General features: G+C 37.4%; 1 protein-coding gene across 3 annotated transcripts in view; it reads left to right on the forward strand.

Moving 5' to 3' along the window:
- Positions 1–461: 461 nt before the first annotated feature.
- RXFP2 (relaxin family peptide receptor 2) overlaps positions 462–25,963 on the forward strand; it is a 58,147-nt gene continuing 32,645 nt past the window's right edge. For 2 of the 3 annotated variants that reach the window (XM_008517707.2, XM_070578743.1), the window contains exons 1-5: positions 462–667; positions 16,716–16,862; positions 19,315–19,392; positions 22,217–22,322; positions 23,151–23,222. In XM_008517707.2, the coding sequence (XP_008515929.1) occupies positions 619–667; positions 16,716–16,862; positions 19,315–19,392; positions 22,217–22,322; positions 23,151–23,222 (452 nt within the window). In that variant the 5' untranslated portion in view covers positions 462–618. The remainder of the gene's footprint in view (positions 668–16,715; positions 16,863–19,314; positions 19,393–22,216; positions 22,323–23,150; positions 23,223–25,963) is intronic. The other variant, XM_008517712.2, reaches the window with a different exon arrangement.

Genomic DNA, 25,963 nt, shown 5'->3' on the forward strand with positions numbered 1-25,963 from the left:
ATTAAACACAAGGCCATATATTTTAATTATTATTATCTTTCTGTATGTCATTTGAAAATATTTAAGTGCATTTGAATAGAAGTAGATGGTAGATGTTTTTCATGTATTTGCCAGCAAGTACCTTTCTGTCATTTGCTTATTGCGTAACAATATGCTTGTAGAGAATTTCATCACCTATTCAGTGTAAATATATATCCCTTCATATTTAGGAACTTCTGCACATATTTGGACTTAAATAAGAACAATTTGCACTACTCGCTGTGAGGGGAAAAAATTTGAAAAATGATTAAAAAAGAGTTTCTTATCTAATAATACCAGCCTTGTTTACGTCTCTCTGCGCATACCATAATGAATTGATGACCAAGAATACAACTGTAGATTAAAAATAAAATGAAACAATTAAGAAAGAAGAAAAAGAATAGGCTGCCTGGTGACAAAAGACCGTCTCCCCTCATGCCAGTGAGGTTCTAGCTGTGAGCATGCTCAGATGCATGGGAGGCACCAGAGTTACTATATGAGAACTCCTCCCGAGGTGTAAGGAGGATACGACTAATAACTCAATTGCTGTAAGCCTATTGTTATTTTCCTGGTAGTAAACCTCTCTTCAGCCGCGGATTGATGGCAATGTTTCTTCTACTTCATTTCGCTTTTCTGATAGATGTCAAAGGTAAGGCTGCTGCTTTCTCACTTAAGTGAGTGCAATTCCAAAAGAATATAATATTTCTATTTAGTTTTATCATATTTATAATAGACTTATTGCAGTGTTTGATAAACAGTCATTCAGTTTGCATTGTCGTTGCCATTATCACTAATTGCTTGTAGTCCCATCCGAGCAATTTCTAGAAGTAACACATTTTTCATGGAAACTTCCTTGATACGTTATTAAAATTGTAGATAAAATATCTTTACAAAACAATGTTGAACATATCAGTTATCATGGAGAAAATGTTTTTTAGTATTTGTAAAAAAAGTATGACAAATTAATAAGTTAAAATTTTGCCATATGAAATTTCAACCTGTTGAAATATGTTCACAACATTTATGTAATTGTGAGTTTCTATGTTTCGTTGTTAACATAGTTAAACAGGGAACTACAAAGCTACAGAAAAGTCTAAAAATCAGTATCTCTCCCTAAGAGCAAACCTCTCTAAAACAAAATCATTTAAAATTTACAAAAGTATACCTATTTAGATAATTCTTTTCTGCTTTTAATTTTTAAACATTTTTATTTCAGCCAAACTGCTAATTTTCAAGTTAGTGGCATTTTTATTGTAAAGCTAAGGAAAAAAATAAAATTTAATCTTCACCTGGTTTTAAAGAAAAATAGACACTTGTTTTGATATGAGCTTGTATACTTGTAAATAAATAATCTAGTCATCATACCCAAGGCATTTTGAGTTTATTGTTATTATTAAAAAATGTAGCTATTTAAGTTCATAGTCTTTCTTAAAGACTTGGTAAACCTCCGAGAATAAAAGTTAAAATTTGAAATTGTTTTTATTTTCTGATAAATTTGTTTTAGGTTTTTAAAATATTCAATTCTATTAAATAAATTCAACTGAATAGTTTTAATCCTGAATTAAAATGCAGTATTTATGAGAAACGATTTAAGAACTTCTAACAAATAAAAGATTTTAAAATATTTAAAATTTAGTTTGAATTTGAAATACTAAAACTTTGTGTTTCAAATTAATTTACAATGTTATTTTAATACACTTTGCACGATTTTTGTTTTGTATTTTAATCTCTCTTCCATGAAAACAAGCGTTATCTAAGGAGCAGCAGTATATGGTCTCATTTTGCATGAAATACAGTTGTAGAAAGCAGTCTATTTCTATGATTTAAGGTCTTCAGAAGTTCATGTCTTGGCACATTTGTAATACTCAATTTTTCATGATTTTTAAGAATAAGCAGTTAAAAAGTGGGCTCTTTGAATTCAATATACTTCATAGAGGTTATCTGTGCCCTTAAACAATTCTTTAATGTACAGGAATGTAACTACAGTTAATCAATTTTACTATATTACTGCTTTTACTTGTGGTAATGCACCTAATTGATTCTGCTTAGAAAAACAAAATCTTCATGAGATGAAAAACATCTCTTACTAAAATAATATTTTAAGATTTATCACAATGTGATGGTGTTCTTTAAACTAAAAAAAGAAGGAAAGAAATTTTAAACAAATGATTTTTGTTTGTTTTTTATTTCTAAGTGAATGCCATATTTCAGATCCCTAGTACCAATCAGATAAATATTTATTGACTAATTATAATTCCCTGGAAATTTTTATTTTCTGATTTTATGTTACTTTCAATTGCTAATTTAAGCCTTTATATATAAAATTACTTATTTTCAAGTTAGACATGTCAATGCTTTGATATCTTCTATATATAAAAATAGTAATAATTTGCTATATAATTAGCAAAACTTTTTTCTTTTTCACAATAAAATTATAGACAGTTAAAGCAGTTTGTTATAACAAAGTAAAGGCATTTAGAATGATGTGAGAGTAAAGATTACTTTTTAAATTTAAATAAGCATTTGTGATAGATTCTTAGGCCAGATCTAAAGAAAAGGAAAAGTCAGAAATTATATGATTGTCTTTTCTCTTCTGGCCATGATCACCCTGGAGTGCCTAAAGAAGGAGTAATATCGAATATTTTAAACTACTGACATTAATTGATACGTAAAGATAACAAATCTTATTATCACTTTCCACATGTGTTTTATCAATCTCGTCACTGGGTATCCTTGTTAGCCTCAAACTCCTCCAAAAAAAAAAGTTTTTTATGGACTAATTAGGGACAATATTAAAAACCAAAAACATGGGCTTATATGGGAAATTAAAAGCATGAGGTATCAAGAATGCTACTTGGTAACTACCAACTGCTACTTATTCAAATCATTTGCTAACCTTGGAAAAATGCAGTTGTCAAAAGCAAGGCTGAACAGCATTTGACGTGAGCAGTATTTGACTGCCCCCTAATGGACAAGTTCAAAGCTCAGCTTGGATGATGCTTTTTCTAAGCAATTTCAGTTTGACTTGGTCACTGTGATTGGAGAAAAAGGGTTTTCAACTAAATTTTAATTTCGCACAATTGCATCCATGCTGCTGATAGCTGTGAAAAAATTATGTCGCAAGCCAGTCACACTGCGAGGCGAAGGCAGCACCTCTAATGAAAAAGACACTCACCTGTTTGAGGGCTGCGTGGAACCCGCTGTGAGGGAGGGGAAATAGCAGAAACCAGAAGACCATCTGAGATGTGTTATCTTAACGGCACCAACTAAATATACCTCTCAACAGGTGTTGATTCATGTGTTCATCTTGTTGTTAATGTTTTAAAAGAGTCTTAAGGACTCTCACTTGAAGTGACAAAATTGTCCGTCACCTGAATTTTAGAGACAAAATTGGGATGCTGCTTTCAAATAAATTGACATTGAAAAATGGTACATTTTTATCCTAGAAAATTGTGGCCTGAATAAAATTCAATTAACTAAGAATAGTTTTTGTGTACATAGTTATACAATGATAAAAGCACAGCGTTTTTAGGAGTATATATAGATTTGAGAACCCAAAACACCTTGGTTTACTTGTTTGGTAAAAATATAATTTAATATTCACCAGGCAAAATGAATGCACTGTTTTACATGAGAAATATTGGTGGAATTATCTGAAAATGAAAAATATACCTCTCATCTGTGCTTCACTCACATGCATCAGTTTCTCACCTCTATACTACCAGTTGAGTATGCGTAGAAAAAATTGTTTGAAATAATTTCAACATTGTTAAATACCTCAGAAAAGTGCCCCAAGATCAAAATAAAATGATTGATTTAATGCTCATGTGATAAATAGAAAGTTTTAAGATTAGAAAGGTATTGAAATTGAAGAGGTAACTTTATTACTAGGTGAAAAGCCTTTAAAATACGCTCTACATGCCTGACTAACACTGTGGACCTCTTTCAGATGCCTCTCCTCCTTTCCACTGTTCCACTGATTTCTGCCCTTACCTGGGCTTCTGTTTATGCCTCTCCTCTGCCCCACCCCCGCTGTTGCTCTCTTCTTAGTTTAGCTTCCTGCCACACTTTCCCCATCTTCTCCTCACCTTTGCGCACATCTGTCTTAAATGCCCTCCTGGCCTCCCTTCCCACTCTTTCTACATCGCACCTTCTCACTGTCGTCTCTGTCTTCTAGGTTTCCTCATCTCTGACATCTTTCCTCTCTTGTCTTCTCGTCTCTGTTTTTCAACTCTCCTGTTCCCTGAGCTCTTCTCTCCTCCAGCTCAGTCTTCGTCCTTTCCACAGCCCACGCTCTCTAATTCCCATATCTGCTCCATCCTGATTATTAGCTTCTGCCTTTTCATTTCCACCTTGGAACACGTCGACCCCTCAATTTCCTCCTTCCTCAGGTATTCCTCGCCTCTAATCATCACCTGCCTTTGCCTAGCTTCCTCTCCACCGTCTTCATGCATCTTTCTTGTCTCCCCTTGGGGGACCTTACTTCCTTTCTGTCATTTGTGTCTAGTCCCAAGGTCTCCTGACCTGCTCAGCAGTCACGATTTCTGTTGCTCAGGTTGCTAGAACACATGCCCAAACAGAACCAAATGAGTATTATAACTAGTTATAACTTCAACACTGGCTTGCTCTCGTTTTTTAGGTCCATGGTGATTTATTTGCCATTCTAAAGTCCGGCAGGCTCTGAAAACTGAAAGTTTGAATTCTTTTGCCTACGAAATCTGGTCACAATTGACCAGAGGCTATTCAGAGGCTTTGTTTATAAACTTATTGCAAAATTTCCTACACTGTGCTGTAAATATTACCATGTTTGATTATGAGATTTTGCCACAGATCTAGAAGAGAATGTCATGTAATTTACAGCATAGCATATGCATTGCATTAGCTTTCTAAAATAAAACAAATTATACGTTCTGAAACACATCTCTCCAAAGGGTTTCTGTGAAGGTGTTATAGATCTGTATTAGCTGTCACCGATTCAGATTACCAACTGTCTCATGCCACTTTTATTCTCCCCAGTGGTATATAACTATTTTCTCTGCCCAGAGAAGTTCTATGTAATAGAATAAGTGTTGGATGAGGCACAGATCATTTTAACTAACTCTCCCTTTCTCAGATTTCAGTTTATTTTTTATTCAATCTATTAAGTTTTTTAAAAAAAACTTAAGTGATTATATTTTTCATTTCAATAATTCCAACTGTATTTAAACCTATCTGTGCTGCTTTTCTAAATTTCCATTCTTACTTCATGATATTATTCCTTCCATGATTTCTCTGAGAATTTTAATCATACGGATTTTAAACTGCTTTTTAGAGCTCTATCCTCTAGTTCCCCACGTAGGAATTCTCCCTTTTTTGGAGGCCGGGACATTTTCATGAAGGCGGAGGGGTTTTTCTCCTGCACGCAACTCCTTATGAGTGGTTTCAAAATTGCCTCCACATAGCCCATGGCGTGTTCAGATCTGAGCCATAGTTTATGTTAGTATCTCAGGGATTTTCCCTTGTGGGTGATCCAGTTGCAACTCTCATGCCCAATTTGCAAAGGTCCCACTGATGCTTTCCCTGCCGGCCAAGGGTAAGGGGCAATATTCAAATCACAACCTTGGGTGGTCAGGCAGAGCAATTTCATCTCCCATTCATTGTCAGAGGTTCAGTCCCAGCACATGGCTTCACGTAGGTGCCCGCCTCTGCTGCATTCAGCCCCTTTCTCAAACAGGCATGAAACTCAGCTCTAATTACTCATCCAATCTCAGCTCCCTGTTGCCAAGTGGGTTTAACTCCTCTCACAACAGTGGCGTTTTCTCTATTGATGTTCTGCGGAGAATTTTCTCTTCTATGAGCTAAATGTGATAATGAGAAAACATAATATCGATCTTTTCTGTTTCTATGGAAAAGAGTGTGTTGTGGGGAGCATATTCAGGACTTGCTGACAGTGGATTCTTGACCCAGAAGCTCAGAAAAGATGGGTTTGCTTTATCGGAGATTGGACACAGGAGGGCAGACGCACCAGAGGTTTGGAGTCATGAAGTAAAGTGCTACGCAGACGTAACAGAGTAAGATAGGACAGGCAGCAGAGTGGCAAGGATGCTAGACCTAGGGTGAGCAGACCTGCGTTCAAGTCACAGCCCTGGTGCTTACCAACCTTTGGCCTTTAGCATACCAAATAACCTCTCAGCCTCAGCCACAATATTAGTATAATTATTGACTTTCCAAGGACACTTGTGATGATGTTAAAGACATACATTCTAGGACTCCAACCTTCACAGATTCAATAGGTCTAGGGTGGGATGTGGGACTCTGCACATTATAGAAGCAGCCCAGGTGATCTGAGAAACCTGTCCCATGGATCACACCTCTGGACATCGAAATATAAGTAGGGTTTTTTCTATAAGAGTTGCTAATTCCTTGTATACTCTTTGTGCATACCAGGATTCCTAATTGGCTTCATCTGGATTACTTAACATATTAATTCAACTTGAAAAGGTCTTTTTAAAAATTTGGGCGTCATGGGGACAAATTAAGTACTTCACAAGGGAATAGCTGAACCTACATTGTCTAATGATCAATATATAAACTCTTAATAGATAGCATAATTCAAAAAAGTATAATTAATATGTAAGTTTAGTTATAAAGTAGTCTTGATGTTAATTACTACTCCATCCTTAAGATAAAAGAAGCAATTAGTAAACCTGTGACACAAGTGGCTAGGGAAGACTCTTTTGATTTGGAGCAAGATCTTTTTTCTCATGTGTCACTTCATGTTTGTTATCCACTTTTTGGTTCGATTATGGTCCAGCCAGTGGACTAGTCATTTGCCTGTATCAGGACAGGAGTGCTAACTCAGGAGCATCCCCCCCACCTCCCCTCTTGTCTTCTTCTCATCTCCTCTCTTCTCCTCCCCCTCTCTCTCAAATTCTGTCTAAGGGTGAGATAAGAGAGTCTTTATGTAAACTTACTCATAGGCAGGAAAAGGATAATAATCCATGTTGAGTGTTATTGAAAAACTCTGTTCCCTCATTCAGAAGCCATTCATTTATAGTTGTTCCCTGTTTCCCACTTAAAAATGCACTCTTATTGTAATAACTAAAGCTAAAATGATCTACTCGGAAAAACAAGTTGACTTCCCTAAGAGTGCAGGGTTTTCCAAATGCTGTTATTTTTGTCCATTGTGTGTATGCATTGCAGGAGTTTTGCAAAGAATAAAGCATGAAGAAAGAGCCTGCACTGTACCCTGATTCCAGACATGGAACATACAGTATAGAACTACGTATAGTATACCTTATGGAGAATATATAGCATAACAAGCCACGCAGGCCACCTGACCCCGACCTACGTAGAGTCCACCTGGTAATTAAGATGAGCCGAACCAGCTCTCCACTTTCATCGTGGAAAGCTTTGAGCAAAAATGCCAACATAAAAGAACTGAAGTATTGATATAAGATAAACGAGCCAAGGAAATGAGCATAGAGCTTCTGTATGCACCTATCCCACACTGATGGCACATCCAACACGCATATGCCCAAGTTGGCCCCATGCTTCTGACATGGACTATCATTAAAGTACCTATGTGTCCCCTACTTCCTCATACAGGGATTTAGGTATATGTAGCCCAGTTATGGAAACAGCATTGCTACCCCTGAAAATGTTAATTAAATTTAAATAACAATTTTGAGTCATATGGTATGTGCTAAAAACTAAGAACTTTTCTAGTCATTGGGAGAATTGAAATTAATAAAATAAGTTCCATTCCATAGGTGGGGCACAGCAAACTATGGGAAAAAGAAGAATATCTATGATTATATTAATGCCATAAATACTAGAATAGAGGTATGTGCAAATGCTTTGGGAAGAAAAAAGAGAAAGTTCATACTCTGGAGTGGTCTTGGAGGGGGAGGGGTCAGGAAAGTTTTCATAGAAATGGCTTTTGAGATGAAAACCAAAGAATGATGAAGTGAAAAAAGAAAAATTGCCTTCCAGATACAGCAAACAGCACAAGTTAAAGTCTCAATATCTTTTGACCACAAAAGCTAGGGCTGCCGGGACTGTTTTCCTGACTGAATATACAGTTATTATAAAAAGTGAAGAATTGTCCACTGGCTCTGCTTGATCTGAAAGAACTTTGAATGATTTAGTTTGTTCATTCTCAATACCATATAGTGTGCCTTTGATGAATATACCACAATTTTCATCCACTGAGTTTTCAAAGATATTTGGAATGTTTCCAGTTTGGGCTGTTATGAATAACGCTCCTATGAACATCCTACCCTGAGTCTCTGGGTGCGCATGCGCCTGTATTTCTACAGGCGTGCACCCAGAAGCAAACCTGCTGACGGATAAAGTTTTCAAAGGCTCCAGTTTGGTGGATAATGACAAACTGTTTTCCAAACAGTGGTTCCAGTGAACACTTCCGCCAGGGTATGAGAGTCGGCGTAGCTCCACATCCTCAGCAAACAGTGTAGGACTGGTTATTTTTTTAATTGTAATCATATTGGTAATCTGTAGTAACAGCTCACTGCAATTTTAATTTGCATTTTCCTGATTGCTAATTAGATTTAATATCTTTTCAGGTTTTTTTGGCCATTTGGGTATCCTCTTTTGTTTAGTGTCTATTCAAGTCTCTTGCTCATTTTTCTATTTACTGTTCATCTCTTCCTTATTAATTTGTAGGAGATATACATACACACAGACTTTCTGCAAACATCTACTCTGCAGCTTGCCTTTACGCTTCCTTAATGGTGACTTTTTCTCTTTTTCTTTAACAGAAGCTCTTGATTTTAATATAGTCTAAGTTAGCTATCTTTTGCTTTATGATTAATGCTTTCGAGCTTCTTTTGTTTGCTTTTGTATTCTCCTTAAAATCTCTACCCCAAAGTCATAAAGATTTTCTCATATATTATCTTCCAGAAACTCTATTGTTTTATCTTCCATGTTTGGATCTCTGATTCACCTAGAACTGACTACCCTCCACCACTGGTCTACAGTACACTTGGTCATAAATCAAATGTTCATATGTGTGCCTGTCTTTTCCTGAACTTTCCATTCTGTTCCATTGTTCTATTTTTCAATCTTTGCACCAATGTCATACTGCCTGAATTATTTTACCATTATAATGTCTTGATATGCAGATAACAAGTTCTCCCATCTTGTTCTCCTTCTTCCAGACAGATCTGGCTCTTCGTGTCCTTTTGCGTTATTACCACATGCCTTTTAGAAACAACTTATCCATTTCTACACACACATGCATGCACACGCCTGAATTTTCATTGTAATTGCTTTGGACCTCTAGATCAATTTGGGGGAAGAATTAATATCTTTAAAATATTAAGTCTCAATTTATTTAGGTCTTTAACGTCTGTCGATTTTAAATACTTTGCATAAATGTTTTGCAGATTTCTGTTAGACTTATTCCTAAATATATGATACTGTTGATGCTATAGTAAAAGGCATTTTTTTAAACATTTCATTTTCTAATTGTTTGTTGCTGATATGTAGAAATTGAATTGAGTTCACAGAAACCTTGCTGAACTCACTAATACTAGTAATTTATTAGTTTGAATTTTTTAGGTTCACAGCCACATCATTCATGAACAATGACAGTTTTATTTCTTCTCTTCTAACATTGATACCATTGATTTATTTGCCTTGCCTGACTACATTTGCTAAGTCCTCCAGTAAAATATTGAATAGACGTAGCAACAGTAGGCATCACTACCCTGTTCCCGGTCTCAAAGGGAAAGCCTTCAAAAATTCACCATGAAGTAAATTATACGCTATGGATTTTTATAGATACTCTTAATTTAATCAAATAAGTTACCTTCTGTTTTTACTTTGAATACTTTATTTTAAAGTTAGGATCTGATAGTTGCACTTATGGGACCCTTGTCATAAGCAAAGTTAAAGACCAGTGACAAACTGGGAGAAAATATTTGTGAGTTATAGAACAGAGGGCTAACCTCCCTAAAGAATTCTGGTACCATTGCCAGATTCAATTTTCTCACACACAGTTCCAAACACTGTGTTCCCGGCCGCTGCTGTCAGGACTGAAAGTTCACCAGCCCATGAGCATAAATAAATTAGTTAGTTTTCCATAAAGCTAAATGTATCTCTGTCAAAGGATTGTCTTTTCTTCTGTGAATATATTCTCTCTAATTTTTAACAATAAGGTATTATTTTTCTAATATATTATTATTATAATACATGGTAATTTAGGATTTTTTAATGTTCTCGTTTGACAAACTAAAATATTAGTAACTCTTTGCAGGTCCCTCTAAATTCTTTAACCGATTTGCTTGGTCTAAGAAATCTCTGACTTAACGCATATCAGTAACATTCAGGGTGTTGACAAAAAATAAAGGAGCCAATGCATCAAGGAGATGGGGGGAGGGCTGGACCTTTAGAGAATATGGAGAAGGAGGAAGTAAACCAGGACTGTGAGACATCACAAAGCCAAGGAAGAAAAGGTTTCAACCTAGTGACTGTGGTTGGCCATGTCCAATGCTGCAGAGACCCAAGTAAAATGAAACTGTAAAATATCCATGATGTTTTCTAACAAAGTAGATATCAGTGATTCCATTGGGAAGAATTTCAGCAGAGCAGCAAGGCCAAGACTGAATGCTGAAGATTGCGCAAAGAATGGCGGGGTGAGAAAGGGAAGTCATTGACTAGTATGATTTTTCTGAGAGATCTAATTTTGAAGGGAGAAATGTGTCTCAGTTCCAGTGTTGATATAATAGGATTTGGGTTGGTTAGTTCGCTGGTTGGTTGGTTGCTTGCTTGCTTGCTTGATTGGTTGGCTGGTTGGTTGGTTTTGAAGATGGTTGCTGATTGAGTAAGATTAATGTTAATACAATAGTGGAGAGACAGGGATTTTGAAAATATAGGCAAGAAAATAGATAATTAATAGAGAGATAGTCTAAGAAGGTGAGATTAAATGGAATATAACACACAGATGGAAGGCTTTCCCATGGGCAGGAAGGAAGACCTTCATCCTTTGTGCATCATGAAAGAAGCATCCAGAGCCTCAGCCTAGGACTGTGTGGCTTCTATACAGCTCAGCACTGGTAGTCCATGTGAAAGGTGCCTCAGGCTTGTGCGAGATACGTCCTATGCAGTCGTAGGCAAACAGTCTCAGATGCAGGTAAATATGTAAATCCATGGGATTAGAATTTGGGAGAATTACTACCAAGAAGAAGAATAGCCAGAGAAAGTCCCTTGAGACAGAGCAGTCAACACATCAGAGAGGAATTAGAAGAGAGAGATGAAAGGAAAAGGTATAACCATCTCTCCTCTCCACAGTCCCCATGCCAAGTTTCCATCAGGCTTCACCCTGCCTCCTTCACAATCACCCTTCTCGTGTTCTTGTTCCCTTCACCTGCTACAGTGTTCATCCTGAGTTCATTGTGTTCAAGCAGGTTTTAGGAAGAATGTAATCTCTCAAACTCATGCAGAACATTTAAATATTAAAAGAGAAGATTTTAACCTAAAGCAATGCATTCCTAAAGGTGACATTTAAGCAGTTTATTGGTCAGTAGAAGAGATATTTTTGGAAGGGAAATCTTCCTTGTGCCTTTATGTACCTTAGAACCAAGCAAGGACTGTGACACTCAGTTTGTGACCCACATAAAAGCATGCAGCCAAGGGGGACAAGGGGCTGAAATCCATCCCTGGAGAGGATGATGTCGGCAACTTGTAATTCTCTTTTTTTCTAGTTTAAATCAACATGTATTGAGCCTATACTCTGTTCCACATAGTTAGGCATCATTTCCCTAAATCTGTCTGTTCAAATGTTGAACAATAATCCAAAGAGGGAGATGGGGTGACAGTTTCTGCAGGGAACCTGTGAGTACGATCCTGAGGAACATTCACCAGTCTGAGGTGGTAGGTTTGTCCCAGAAGAACATAACAGAAAATAGGGGCTTAGAGAAATCCAATGAAGGCAGGAATCTTTGAAACAGGAAGGGTGTGGGGTAGATGTCTGCGTGAAACTGGATCTGAATCCTGTACATACTGACTGATATGGCCACACAGTACTGTCAGGGCCGGGAGGACCAAACCGTAGCATAATAGAATAGGATTTCTAGGTTTAAAAAACAGCAACAACTAGGCCAACATCTTTCTACTCACCTTAAAGTGAAAGCTTTTTTAGGAAGACTTTACTAGTTTCCTTCAAACAAACCATAAATCGTCTACCGCACAAAGGTGGGCTTTTAGTGAAGCTCAGACTCTTCCCAAAAGTAAAGGGGCTTCTGGTAGTTAGACTCAGGAAATGAGCTGGATTCCCCTTTGCTTCATGTTGTTGCTATCCTAAGTGGTTTTGCTACTCCTGTCAGAGATCCTAGCACCTGAGTTCCAGGTGGGAATGGACATTGTCTGCCTTGTTGACATAGCACATAGTAGGCACTCAGTTACCATTCTCTGGATGTTAAATGAATCTTTCTTCCAGTGCTGCAGTAGTTGGCTCTTTAGAGTAAATAGCAGAAGCTTCATCTGCATCTGAATTGTATTGAACTCCACTAGGAGTGGTGCACTCTGGGAAATGGCCTCATGGACCACGATCCTCTGTGCTCCCCCTGGGACAGTGGCGTCGTCATCTCTGGCTTAGTGTGGAGAAAGTCTCAATCAGAACACCAGGCTGAAGGATAAGGCTTTCTTCCACTTCAGGCAGGTCTAGAATTGGCAGAGAATCAGCAAAACAAAGGGGAACTTGCACATCTCCATCGATTCTTAGACTGAGGTCCTAAAAGGTTGTCTTCACCCCCTGTTTCCCAGCCACACAAGGGACGTGTTGGTGGGCAGTACAACATGTCCTTGGGCAGCAGGCAAGTTGGCTTCAAAAGGCTATCAAGGAGTCTTTTTAAAATCCCTTGCACAGACATGTCCAGAATATTGACCAGAAGCGAGGAGAAGAAGGGCTATTACTGAGCAATTTTCTTTCACATGTTCAAACCTCCCCTCAGCTGTGTGTCTGGCGGGGGTCCCATAGAAATTGCTGCAGAAGCTATCGACACGGCTTTTATGTAGGCATCCTCCATTTTTATAATCCCCACTCTTTCCACTTCTACAGATGGCAGGAAGAATAGACGCAGAATATGCTTTCCACAGACGGCTATTGATCGTTTTTTTAGTACATGCCAAATACAACAGGGATTTTTAATTGTATTTTTAGTAGCATAATGGCAGAACAGAATGATAAATGGAGTATATAGAAGACTAAACAATATTTTGTCATCAGAATAAAAACATAACCTTGCAACTTTGGGAAGTTTAAATTTTTAAAGGTGTTGTTCTTTCAATTCCTCTTTCATTCCTAAATAATCCATTAATTCATTCATTCACTGAAAAAATTATTGAGCACCAAGTAAGTACCAGGCACTAAGTTAGACAATAGGGATTTAGGATACAGGGGGCAAGGCGTAGGGATTTCACTTTTATTTTCCTTCTATATAACATTTATACCTCAGGCTGTTTTAGGAAGATGCCATTCTCAGCTGAAAAATAGGGAATTATGAGAAACGCAATTAGTAAGTTCTGTTTGTACATGATCAGTCTTTCCCCTCCCCTTTCTTCACCCACACTTGCTAGATGAAAAATTTTTTTCCAAGGAAAAGGAAATAATCTGAATTCCTCTTGTCTCTGACGGTTGATTGCTCGTCCCTCTCTAAGGGAGTCTTCATCCGTGAGCAGGGCACTCAGTGGGTCCAGCCCTCAAAGAACTCCAGGTCATCTTCATATTGAACCTCATAGGGGAACACAATATACCACCTTCAAAATGTCTTACACAGCCTCCGCTTTCTAGTTCAAAATTCTCTTTAACCAAATATTTAAGCATCCTTTCTAGATCATTAAGAAAACATTATTATTAAGAGGTTAGAAGAACATTTTCATTGCTTGTTTATCATTTACAACCCTCCTATTAGCTTTCAAAGGAGATTTGAGGGTGCTTAAAATAGAAACTATGCATATGTCATAAGGCTTTTAAAATAGAATAACACAAAGAAGTAGGAGAAGCTTTATTATAGTCCCTATTATTTCTTTCATAGAGGTCACATAAAAAATCATGCTGTGCTAAGGCACTGCAAGCTTCCATTCTACAGGGTTTCCTTCTTAAAGTCCCATTTTCTTCCCTTGTGTTCGAATTGCCCATATGCCGACATTGACTGAGAGAGTACCATGGGCCAGGCGCTCCCCAGAGCTTCACAAGCCTCAGCTGGTCGAGTTCCTGAAACATGTCCATAAGGGGGATATTATCATTAACTCTATTTTAAACATGAGAAAACAAATTTAAAGACGTTGAGTAGTTTGCTCAAAGTCACGCAGCTAGAAGTGGCAGAGAAAATTCTAATCCAGGTCTGATGGTCTCCAAAGGACTTCATCACTAATGAATATTTTTAAATAGTGGGTCACATCCCATTGGTGGATCATGAGATCAACCTAGTGGCTTGTGATCCTTTTTCAAGTGAATAAGACAGACTGGCAATGATCAGAGTTCATCCCACATAGTGAAAGGTAAGCAATATTTCAAGAAATGTTGTTTTTAGTGTGTGTATGTGAGTTTTCGTATGCTGAATTGTGATACAAAATCTATGTCTAACTGCGAGATACTAAAAAAAATTTCAAAGCTGCCACACTAAGATATATTGACTCTCCCTCATTCATGTTCAAAACACGGGAGAATTAATAGTTTTTATAAATCTGCCCTCTATAAAAATCTTTAAAAGAAATAGGTTAAGAGATTTAAAAATCTGTGACTCAGTATGCCTTTCCCTGTGTGAATAGACTTAACAAGCCAACCCTTAGAGCTGCGCAGCAGAAGGAGTTTTCCTAAAATAGTCAGACCTGACTGGTCTTATGCCTCATTGCTAACAGTGAATCGTTCATTTACCACTGCAGCAATAGCAGAGAAAATATGCTTTGCTTTTGTAAGAACAAAGATCCAGTGGGTATAAGAGCATTCGAGGGCCACCCTCCCCATTCAGAAGGCCCAGCAGATGCAGCCGCAGCAGCTTCAAGGGAGAGGGTGCACTGTTCCATCCGGCTGTCCCCAAGAAAGGGCCTGAGCCTACTCTTTCATGTGTTTGCTGGATCTTGAGGGCCATGATGACTAAAGGACTAAAACAAATAATCTACATTCTTTCTAATATCGCTAAAAGTTTAACAAGCACTTGTAACTCTGACATAGCTTTAGTGCCTAAACTCAAACTCCTGCCCTAAAACAAGTGGAATTACTTGTTAAACAATGACTCCAGCAGACTTCACCTACCTTAGGAGAGCCTGGACCAGTCTGGTGGGAGGACATCTCGCCATGAGGCAGCATTTGCTTGGAGGGCCCAGACCTCGCAAGGGCATTTTCTCAGGAACCAGAGTAGAAGTGCTTTCATGTTCTTAGTCTTCTTTTCCTAATCTCTACATAGAAATAATAATAACAACACAAAATTGCTATTAAGATTAAATAAACTAACTAGGAAACCCCCAGCACAAAGTAGGTGATGCTCCATGAAGATGTATTCTCTAACCTTCTGCTCTATCAACAAGCATCATACCACCAACCCAAGGAAATTCCTAGCCATGACGCCAACCTTCAGTGGCATGGTTAGGAACACTGACAACATCCCTTGCTCTCTTCAATTCATCAGAATGAACTATAGCCATGTCTGAGTCTATACTCTCCTAATCAATTTCTGTGAAGTTTCATCTCGCGCTCCCTTTTAAAAAACATACGACTTCCACAATTTTACTAGACTATTTACAAAGAACACATCTCTTAGTTTTCCAGAAAGCACCCTTTCAAAAATGAAAAAATGTCTCTGGAATTTTTTTGGTCATCCTATCCAGAGATACAGTAAATGTTCATTATATTTCCTTTCTGCCCAGCAGTTGCTCAACTCTCATTCATCTCCTTTTATGTTCCCTGCACAAGAAGACTATTTTTAATTTGTCCTCATAGAGGACTTAGGCTCCTTGAAAGGCAGGTTTCTGATTCAGCTATATCCTCATAGCACGTTGGTTAAGATGGGCCTCTGGAGTCAGGGGGATGACCCAAATCCAGCTCTGTGACTTTCCAGATGGATGACTGCATTTAACTCCCTGAAACATGGTGGATGATATCACCCACGCCAGAGGCTGCTCTAGCAATTAATCTATTAATCAATTGAGACAAACCACTGTGCAAAGCACACAGTAAGCTCAGCGAGTGTGAGATATTATTATGTAGTAATGTCTTTCCTAATTCGAATGTGGTTCTGAATTTCTTTCTCGCTTTTAAACTGTCCTTTTCGTATACGATATACTTGTATTGTAAGTCACCTCAAATCCTCTTGTAAAGGATTAATAAGTAAATAAATCCATCCACAAGATCCTGTCAGCTCATAGTTTTACCTTTCTGTTTCCAGGAGTGAACAAGTTTTTGATTTCACACAAAAGCAGAATAACTGCTTTGGTTTTGTTTCCTATTGCCTTCCTGCAGTGAATTCAAAATGAGCCTTGATTCCACTCTTGGGATAGCTGGTGTTAGGTATGACTGCGATTGATTAAAATGTTATAATGAAGAATATTGTTCATAAAAATTTTGCAATAAGAATATCACCCGACAAACTCAACTCATAGGGTTCTTGTGAAAATTAAATGAGATAACATAAAAAGACTTTGGCCATATGAACCCTTTCTTTCTGTTACATAAGATTTTTATCCCCTCTTTTACATAGATTATGTACTCACTGATGGCAGTACAATCACTCCTTTGTGCCAAAAAGGATATTTTCCTTGTGGGAATCTTACCAAGTGCTTACCACGAGCTTTTCACTGTGATGGCATGAATGACTGCGGGAACGGTGCTGACGAGGAGAACTGTGGTAAGTCCTCCCGCTCAGCTCCACATGCGTGTGAACGCCCCCAAACTGTGGGTGGATCGAATAATAATTGTAATGAACTGTAATGATGGAATAATAATTGTAATGGAAGAAAATATTTGGTATTCTATAGGGAATCTTTCTGTAACACAAATAATTACTCCCCAATTTATTTCTGGTAATTACCTGAATTTTCATGTATAGAGGCTGCTTAAATCAGAAATATAGTATTATAAGATGTCATATTTGATAAAAATTGAAATTATATTTTAAAATCTACTTAGATACTTATATTTTAATTTTAAATAGCTTCCTGTGACTACCTCTTTATGGCGTGGTAGTTTGGTTCAGCTGCAAGAATATCCATGAAGTGTGAATGGGCCTGCCCAGAGAGTTAATCCATTGAAAAGACCCATGTTGAGTGCCCACTATGTGCCATCGCTCTCCGAATTATCCAGATACAGCAGGCTCAAGGGAGATTAGGCGTTCGTTCACATGGACAATGTGAACAAGGAGGACAATAAGCCTGTATGTAAATAAGCTAAATAATGTTAGAGAGTGATAAATGTCATGAAGTGTATATAACAGGATAATGGGATAGAAATTGACTTGGAGGGAGGGCTATTTTAAGGACATAACCAGAGAAAAATCTCTCTGAGCTCATGACATTTGAACTGAGAACCAAGTGGAAAGAAGAAAGAAACCGTGAAATATTCTGGAGGAACAGAGTTCCAGGCAAAGCAAACAGCATGTGCCAAGGCCTTGAGGCTGAATGGAACAAGACAATGTGTTTGTGGGACAAAAAAGCCAGGATGGCTTGAGCAGAGTGAACAAGGATATAGGAGGTGAAGAGGTAAGCAGAGGCCAGATGACGAAGGATCTGCCAGGCCAATTTAGGTCTGCACATCGGGACTGTATATATTGTCTGATCTAACCTGTGTATTTTTTTTCTCGAAGAAACTGATGCCTAGAGAGGTTGACATGTCTAGTTAGTCACAGAATAGACACTAGAACCCAGACCTCCTGAATCTGAAAGAATCCTGTGTGTTTTCTACCACAGAACTGCCACTCCTTGGCACTGCCCAACTAACAGTCAAAGCGAGACAGCAAAGTCCAGGAATGCTGGGCATCTGTCTCTAGACTCTGCTCTCCTGCCCCTGGGTACTCGTGCATGCTTCCCTCTGATGGAACCTTCTGCCCTCACTCCTGTGGATCACTCCTACTCAACCTTTAGGTTGCAGGTCAGGTGTGCCCCGGTCACCTGAGAAGCCTGGCTTCCTCGGCCACGCTTCCCCACTCTGAAGCTGTACACCAGTCTAGGACAAGCACTCCTTCTCTCTGTTGCCATGGCACCCTGGATGTACCTGTATGACTGTACTAAGAACTGCCTTGTCTTTTCACTGTACTTCTCTCACTAGACATGAACTCCTGGAGAAGAGTTTTATTTGTGTCTTATTTGTTTTGAAGTCACCAGAGCCTAGAACAGTAGGGTACATAGGAGGCACTCAATCAGTGCTCAGTGAGGGGAGCAGCTCTCTGGATGCTGATGGCAAGTGGCTCAAATTCTTGACATTTTTCTCTTCACTGTATGGGAAACAGAGACCACGCGTGTTTATCTACCTCAAGAGGATGTCTGAACACAAATTAAATAATTCACGTAAAGGCATCAAATAGAATCATTTAAAAAATTATTGAGGGTATTAATGAGAAATAGAAATAAATTAAAGATTGTAGGGATCAGAGAAACCTGTGGGCAACTATTTAAATTTACTTTTCTATTTGTATGAACTTCACAATCACACACTGTAATGCGTATCTTATTGTTTTAATAGCATCTGCTAAAGTAATGATACTGCAAAATCAGGTCCTTTTTGAAAGAAAATAATTTTATCACAAAAAAAGAGAAGGAAATTTGGGAAATAAAAAGATCATATCCTTTGACAAACTGAGAAATATTATTTCTCTCAATAGGACTAGACAGCCTTTATGAAAAGGAACTTTGTTTTTGTTTTATTAAAAAAGCCAGGTGACATAAATTTTATGAGAACTTGTTACATCTATCAAGTATATATCTATATATACATATGTAGCAGTATGCATTTGCCAAAATAAAATTTAGACTTTATTTTCTTCTAAGGACCTCAAACTTAAGACAAAACATTTAAAATGTCATCATTAGAAATAGGTGATATTTTTCAAGATGGATATATGAATATAAAATAATTAGCTATTTCCATTATATATTTTATGAAATATACATTTGAAATATTTGTAATTGCAAAAAAGGGAAAAACTCCAGATGTTTGTGTAGCTTTTTCTCCCTTACCATCAATGTTATCATTCTTTTACTTAAAAAATTTTTAATTGATTTCATTATCAAATTTTTATACTTTTGTTTTGTAATTTGATATTTGATTTATAGAATAACTGACACATATTCATCACCATTTCACAGGAGACACTAGTGGATGGGCGACTATATTTGGCACAGTCCATGGAAATGCTAATAATGTGGCATTAACACAGGAGTGCTGTAAGTGGTATTGGTTCAAAGACTCAGTATCAGCTTTGCGAGCAACATGATTTGTGGTGCATGGATTTATATGGGTAGTGTGATAACTTCCCTTTAGGATTTCAACTTCACTTCAATGTATTTCAGTAGTCAACTGCTGTATTGTCTGCCCAGGGAACTAAAAAACTATAAAGGAGAAAACATGCTCCCTTCATGCTCATTTTTTGTATTAACCTATGATTGCAAGAATATATAGTTATAGAATAATTGTGATGAATAACAAAATTCTTATTCCCTTTAATTACTTTCTTCAATAAAGATATCGAGCATCAACTACTTTCCAGCCCTTACGTTAGGCTCTGAGAGTACAATGATAACTAAGATGTGGCCCCAACCAAGAAACACCTCACACTGTTGCAGGAAAGACAGATCCTTATAGAAGCAGGAATGATGCAATGTTAGTGCTAAACTGGAGGAATGATCTTTGCACAAGAGAACCTAAAGCTAGGGATGGGGAACAACCAGAGAAGATGACATTGAGAGGGACTTGGAAGTCCTTAGATGGAAGGAAGAGTAAGAGGTAACAGGATGAGCAAGGAGCAAGAACAGCAAAACGCTGGGGTAGGAAGGTGCAAGGGGTACTTCATGATGCCTCTCACGATGGTCTGAATGCCTGAGGCAGAGGAGCAGGAGCTGATCCTAGAAAGGTAGGGGCCAGCCCATAAAGGATTTGGGGCACACACTTTGGCATTTGGCCTGTATCCTGTGGATTGAATTGTGTCTAGACATAATTATGTAGGTGTATGTATAATTACATACACACATTAGTATGTATATATAATGTATGTTTATAATACATATATTAAATACTATACTAATAGTATAGTATGTACTTTATGATACCAGTTTATAATTAACACTTATTATATACCTTATTATACACAAGTACATCATCTATAAAAATTAGAATTAAAAAGATTAAAAATAAATATAACTGTCTAATATTTTCTTCCTAAACCACAATGGACCTTCTTGTACACATCCCCCTGTTGAGATCACTGCTGTACACAATAGGCAATCACTGAAGTTGTGGGCTTATTTTCTTTTAATGAAGAGGAAGAAGCACATAATGAGACGTGTATGTGAGAATGATTCTTCCATCAGAATTGTAGAGAGTGGACTAGAACAGTGGCTCTCAACCTGGAACAACTTTAGCCCCAGAGAACATTTGGCAATACCTGGAGACACTTTTGGTTGTCACAAGTGGAGGGGGTGGGTTGCCACTGGCATCTAGTGAGTAGAAGCCAAGGATGCGGCTGAGAATGATCCAAATGTCAACCTTGTCAAGGTTGAGGAAAAAGAATGGTGAGAGAGATACTGATTATTATGTTTCTTGCAATGCTCCAGACTAATTAATACTAAGAATCTGAGCCTAGAAGATACCATTGGGAACAGCGAGGTAGAGAGAGATGCAAGAAGCATTTCAGAAGAACAATCCACAGGGCTTGGGGTGTGACCAGCTTGCAGATGAGGAAGGGTCGAGAGTCATGATCACATTTCTGGTTTAGGCAACAGGCCCAGCTTAGACCATATGGAACTCTTTTATTAATAAGAGTTTCCAACCATGGATTTTCAATCTAATAGCATAACCACTATTTTTAATGTCAATAAACATTAAAGTAAACATTCTGAAGTTATCTTTAGGAAGCTGAGCTAATTAGCATAAACCTATAAACAACATACAATATTTTCCAAAACTTTATACACTAGAATGCATCTTTTAAATTAAGGAGGTACTCAATAAAAAGTTTGTTGAATTTACTAAAATTCAGTGAAATTGATTTTAAAAATAAAGTTTGGATAAAAGTGATTTAAAAGAAGTAGATCAATTGAAAGAACTCATTATCAGGTTTAAATAAACAATAATAAATATAAAATTTTAAAAATAACTCTCATTTTCTTAGCTCCATCAAAACAAATGCCCACAGGATCAGAGGCAAAATCAAACACTCCATAAATATCCTCCCCTCCTCTCTCTCCCTCTCTCTCTCTGTCACACACACACACAAACACAGACAAAGTGATTGTTCCATGGACCAACTTGGCCTGGTTTCTCCATGGATTTCTCACTTCTTTATATACCATTATCTTAATAATTCTGTAAGTTTCTTCAGAGTAAATTCTGAAGCCTTTTTCTTTCCTCTGAATGCTTATAGATGAATGCTGAATGACGAAAGGTGGATCTTTGGTTTTCTGAGCTTAATAGCTTCTCTACGACTTTCACCTTTCACTTTAACTTCACAGTAACGAAAAACAAAGAACCAAAATGAGAGATTCTCTGAGTTGGTTGATTTTAATAAGGCACAATTGTGGCTATGGCAGAACCTATGTGTAACTCTTCTCACAGCTCTAAGAGAAATTTGAAAGGGGAAAATAATTGAATTTAATTTTAATCAACAAGCATTTATTGAGCAATCTCATTGTGCCACTCAATTAAATTGAATTGACTCAATTATACCCATTAAAGACTTACTCAATCGTACTAATGTTTTGAGTTGAGAACTTAATCTTGTTTCACTATATGCTTCTATGCCATTTAAACATTTCTATGGTTTCATTCTAATCACTTGTTAAATGCCTCTGAAACTGATGAACACCACATTAGTCTATATTCGACTGAGAGAACTCTGACTTGCTTTTATTATGGGCCTGAATTAGTTCATTCAGCAAGATGTGAATGTTACACATTCATGAAAAGAGGACAATGTCAGTTATTAGAGATAAACTCATAACTAAAGAAAAGGATTTTTTTCCTAGTGAAATCTTACTCTTTTTTGCCCCCTAGTTCTAAACCAGTATCCACAACGCTGTGACTGCAAAGAAACTGAGTTGGAATGTGTAAATGCTGGCTTGAAGTCCGTGCCAACGATCTCCAGCAATGTGACATTACTGTGAGTAGAATTCAATTCTTGGTGATATTTGCCCCTAAAGTCACATGAAAACTGTGTAATCTAATCTAATCTCTCTTTGTTCTGTTTTACGTTGCTTGTATACTAAACTAGAAATTCTCTTTAAAACCACCAGCCATCAGAGAATTCTGCATGCTGCTTCTCCAAGGAGAAAATGTTTTAAACTCTGTATATTAGATTAGCCGGGTTATCCTTTAGCTCACAAATCTCTGTTGTCTGGAGCTCTTATTTTCATTTTCTTTCTGATTTACGTATTAATACTAATATGCCAATACTATAAAATTAAAAGAAAAACTTAAAAAACCGAGGAGCACTCACTTATTCTATCTCGTTTTTAATAGTAATTTGTCCAAGACTGCAAGATATAAAAGATCCATTAAACTAGCTGTCTCGTAATCATGCAAGTCTTTCTGGACTTTGAATAAATGTTTTGAGAGCCTCAGGAATTTGCAGTCGTTTCACAATTTGGGCACACATAATTTGGTTAGGATTTTCATTGCTTTTTGGTTTTGTTTGTTGTGTTTCGTTAAATTACCCAGAGAGTACAAGAAAAATTTAAATCACTGTAGACTTTCCAGTCTATTTTACTAACTGGATAAACTTATCAGATATTTTCAAATTGCTTTAATTTGGAGTTGTGGACTTTTTCTCCTCACATGAGAAAGTTTTCAGTTACGGCAATCACTTTCAAATGTGTGTGAAGTGGCATGGAGCACCATCAAACGTTCTCTTCTCAAGCAGGCCACTTCTAGAGGAGAGTTTGGTTCATCATAAAATCCATAATGAAGTCTGCTTTACGTGTTATTTTAGGTCTCTCAAGAAAAACAAAATTCGCAGTCTTCCAAATAAAGTTTTCGTCAAATACACAGAACTTAAAAAGATGTAAGTAGCTATTAACAGTACTTCTATGGGAAAATCTTTGTAATGTTTTGTTTAAGATGTTTTTGACCTAAAAGTAAAATGAAACATAAAGTTGATTACCTTTATCATTAAATTTATTTTTCAAAATGTAATTAAGATTAGAAAATAAAGCATTGAAAAGTATTTTCTTTCCATTTGTCTTTCCATTCCATATTATCTTTCCATTTTGTAATTTAAAGTAGCTGAACAGATTTTATTTAAAATTGTTTTAGAGTTAAATTGGAGTTGAGATGAAGCATCTCAATAAGAAAGTACATAGTTCCATGCTTTTACTCAACATGTTTTGGGAAATGACGTTGCGGATTCAGAGGCGCTAGATGCACTTTTTACCGTGGAAGAAGAGTGTTAGCATAGACAGGAACTATCAGATCATTTAAAACACTTAGTGATAGGATGGGGACTGTCTCCCAGAATAATAGGAGCAAAAACCTGATGGTAGTGAAATCAGTGGTATTAGCCTATCTGAGGAAAGAAAAGTTTAATAAATGGGTCATAGTAAGCAGTGAAGAAATGGTAGCCAGTGAGGAACAATGCTTCCAGCATCGTCCAAGAAAGAAAATCAGGGTCTGGGGGATAAAGTCCCTAGAGAGAGTCTCTAGTGGAGAACTGGATGGATTGGTGATCTCCACCACAACTTGCGTGAGCTATCTTTTGATGCTCTTCCATATCAAGATGGAGATTCCCTTTGCTTTGATTCCCTGTTCACCAAGCGGCTTTATGATGACTATATTAACTTCCCAAATTATTCATACTAAAGTATTTGGGAAGTTACCTTGGATACGGAACAAGAACATTTCTGTCCGTGGAATGGGATACCTCCTATTTAAATAAAGAAATTGAGAATAGTTACCCTATTGTGAGTTTGGTTACTGTGGCCAGTCCCTCTGAGCCCTGTCACTGGGATAATGGAGAGATGAAGATTCTACGCTTGCCAAGATGGTCATTAGACTAGATTAAAAAACTGGTAAGGTAATGCTGTGAGGCCCTTTGGCGGTACCATCATCTTACTGTTTTATCCTTCAGCGCTCAGCACAAAGAATAAAGTTTCTAGAAATCTAAAATACGTTAAAAATCTAGGAATAAAAATAATCTGATTCTTTGCTGATACTAGACAAACACATGTTTGAAATGCCACCAACAATTCTGTATTGTTCACGAATTTATAGACAGATTCTTTTATGCAAGAAAGGAAGTCACTGGAGGAAGTCCACTAGTCGGGTAGTCCACTAGTTCGTGAACCGGGGTTTGATTATAGGCTCTGTAAATCCCATCTGCAGAAAGGACCTTCCGCTCCATCTTGGAGCACGTGGTCATGTTGTTATTGTCACATAGGAGTAGCTATGTGTTGGTTCTGGGTTTCCAGACTCGTCTAGAGAAGAAATCCTAACTATACTGCTTCTAGTCTTACTGGAAATTCCTAGAATCACAACTTATTCATTCTCTGAGTCAATATTATCCTTTCACTTCCTGAATAATGCTCCAGGGAGGAAAAATAAAATTGCACTGGCAGAAAGGAAGGAAAAAGATTCATGTTTTAGAGTAGCTGTTTAAACTCTATTATCTAGAGTCATAGAAGTTTTATGAATTTCTAATTAAATTGTCTCATTATTCACGAGGTAACTAAAGTTTGCAACGGTTAAATGATTTACCTATATTCTACAACTATTTAGTGGAAGAGCCAGAAGAAGAGTCCATATCCTCTGATGCTCAATACAGTGTTTATTTTACAATAACCAGAAACCTAGATGTGGAAATAAATTGTTCTGGCATGTATTTGAGTCGTCTGCCAGTACATACTGTCCTGCCCCATGCAGAACTCCCTTCTATACCTTTTGCCCCCTGATTTGGGGAAAGCCGACTTATGAGGAGGCAGAGGGGTCACTAGAGGATCAAGCAAAGAGAATAAAAATTAGACTTCACATGCCAAGTCCTTCCCTGAACCGCTAATCCATAGCTTTGCTCTATGTCAATATTTACCTCTCATGGTGTCTACTAGCCTACTGAAGCAAAGAATATGAAAGCACTAACTTCAACAATTTAGTCCCCAATTTTTCCCAGTAGGAATTAATCTTCATTGCCCAGATCAGCTGGAAACTTGTCCGAGTAAATGTTTAATTCTACTTTGTCTGAGAAAACTTAGGTACCACATCATAACCTGAATACCATTCAGCAGGTGTTCTCCCGATGCAAGCTGCTTTTTGATGCTTTCCAGACAATTTGATTCTCCCAGAGACTAAGAGAAAAGAGATTATAAGACTCTCGCCGGGAAGCATTCATTAAGTGTCTATAATATGCAAGGTACAGCACAGGGGATAAAACAGAATTGCTTACATTTGTATATAACTTTTTAAAGTTTACAAAGAATTCCAACATGTGGAATTCTCACTTGGACTTTGATCCTCAAAGTCGGCAAAGTAGGGTAGACATCGTTAGATCCCTTTCAGGAATGAGGAAACCCACCCTTGGAGAAAAGAGGTTTTTTGCCCAAAGTCAGCTAGCTAACAAATATTATAGCTTGGCCTCAAAGCTGAACCTCTGACAATGATCCTTTGGAAGCATACCCACATGGTCCAGCCTCAAAATATTGTTACAGTTGGGCTGGCCCAGTGGCAAAGCAGTTAAGTTTGCATACTCTGCTTCAGTGGCCTGGGGTTCGCTGGTTGGAATCCTGGGCATGCACCCACACTCCACTCATTAAGCCA

Source organism: Equus przewalskii, chromosome 16 (genome assembly GCF_037783145.1).
Source record: "Equus przewalskii isolate Varuska chromosome 16, EquPr2, whole genome shotgun sequence".
Classification (NCBI taxonomy): Eukaryota; Metazoa; Chordata; class Mammalia; order Perissodactyla; family Equidae; genus Equus; species Equus przewalskii.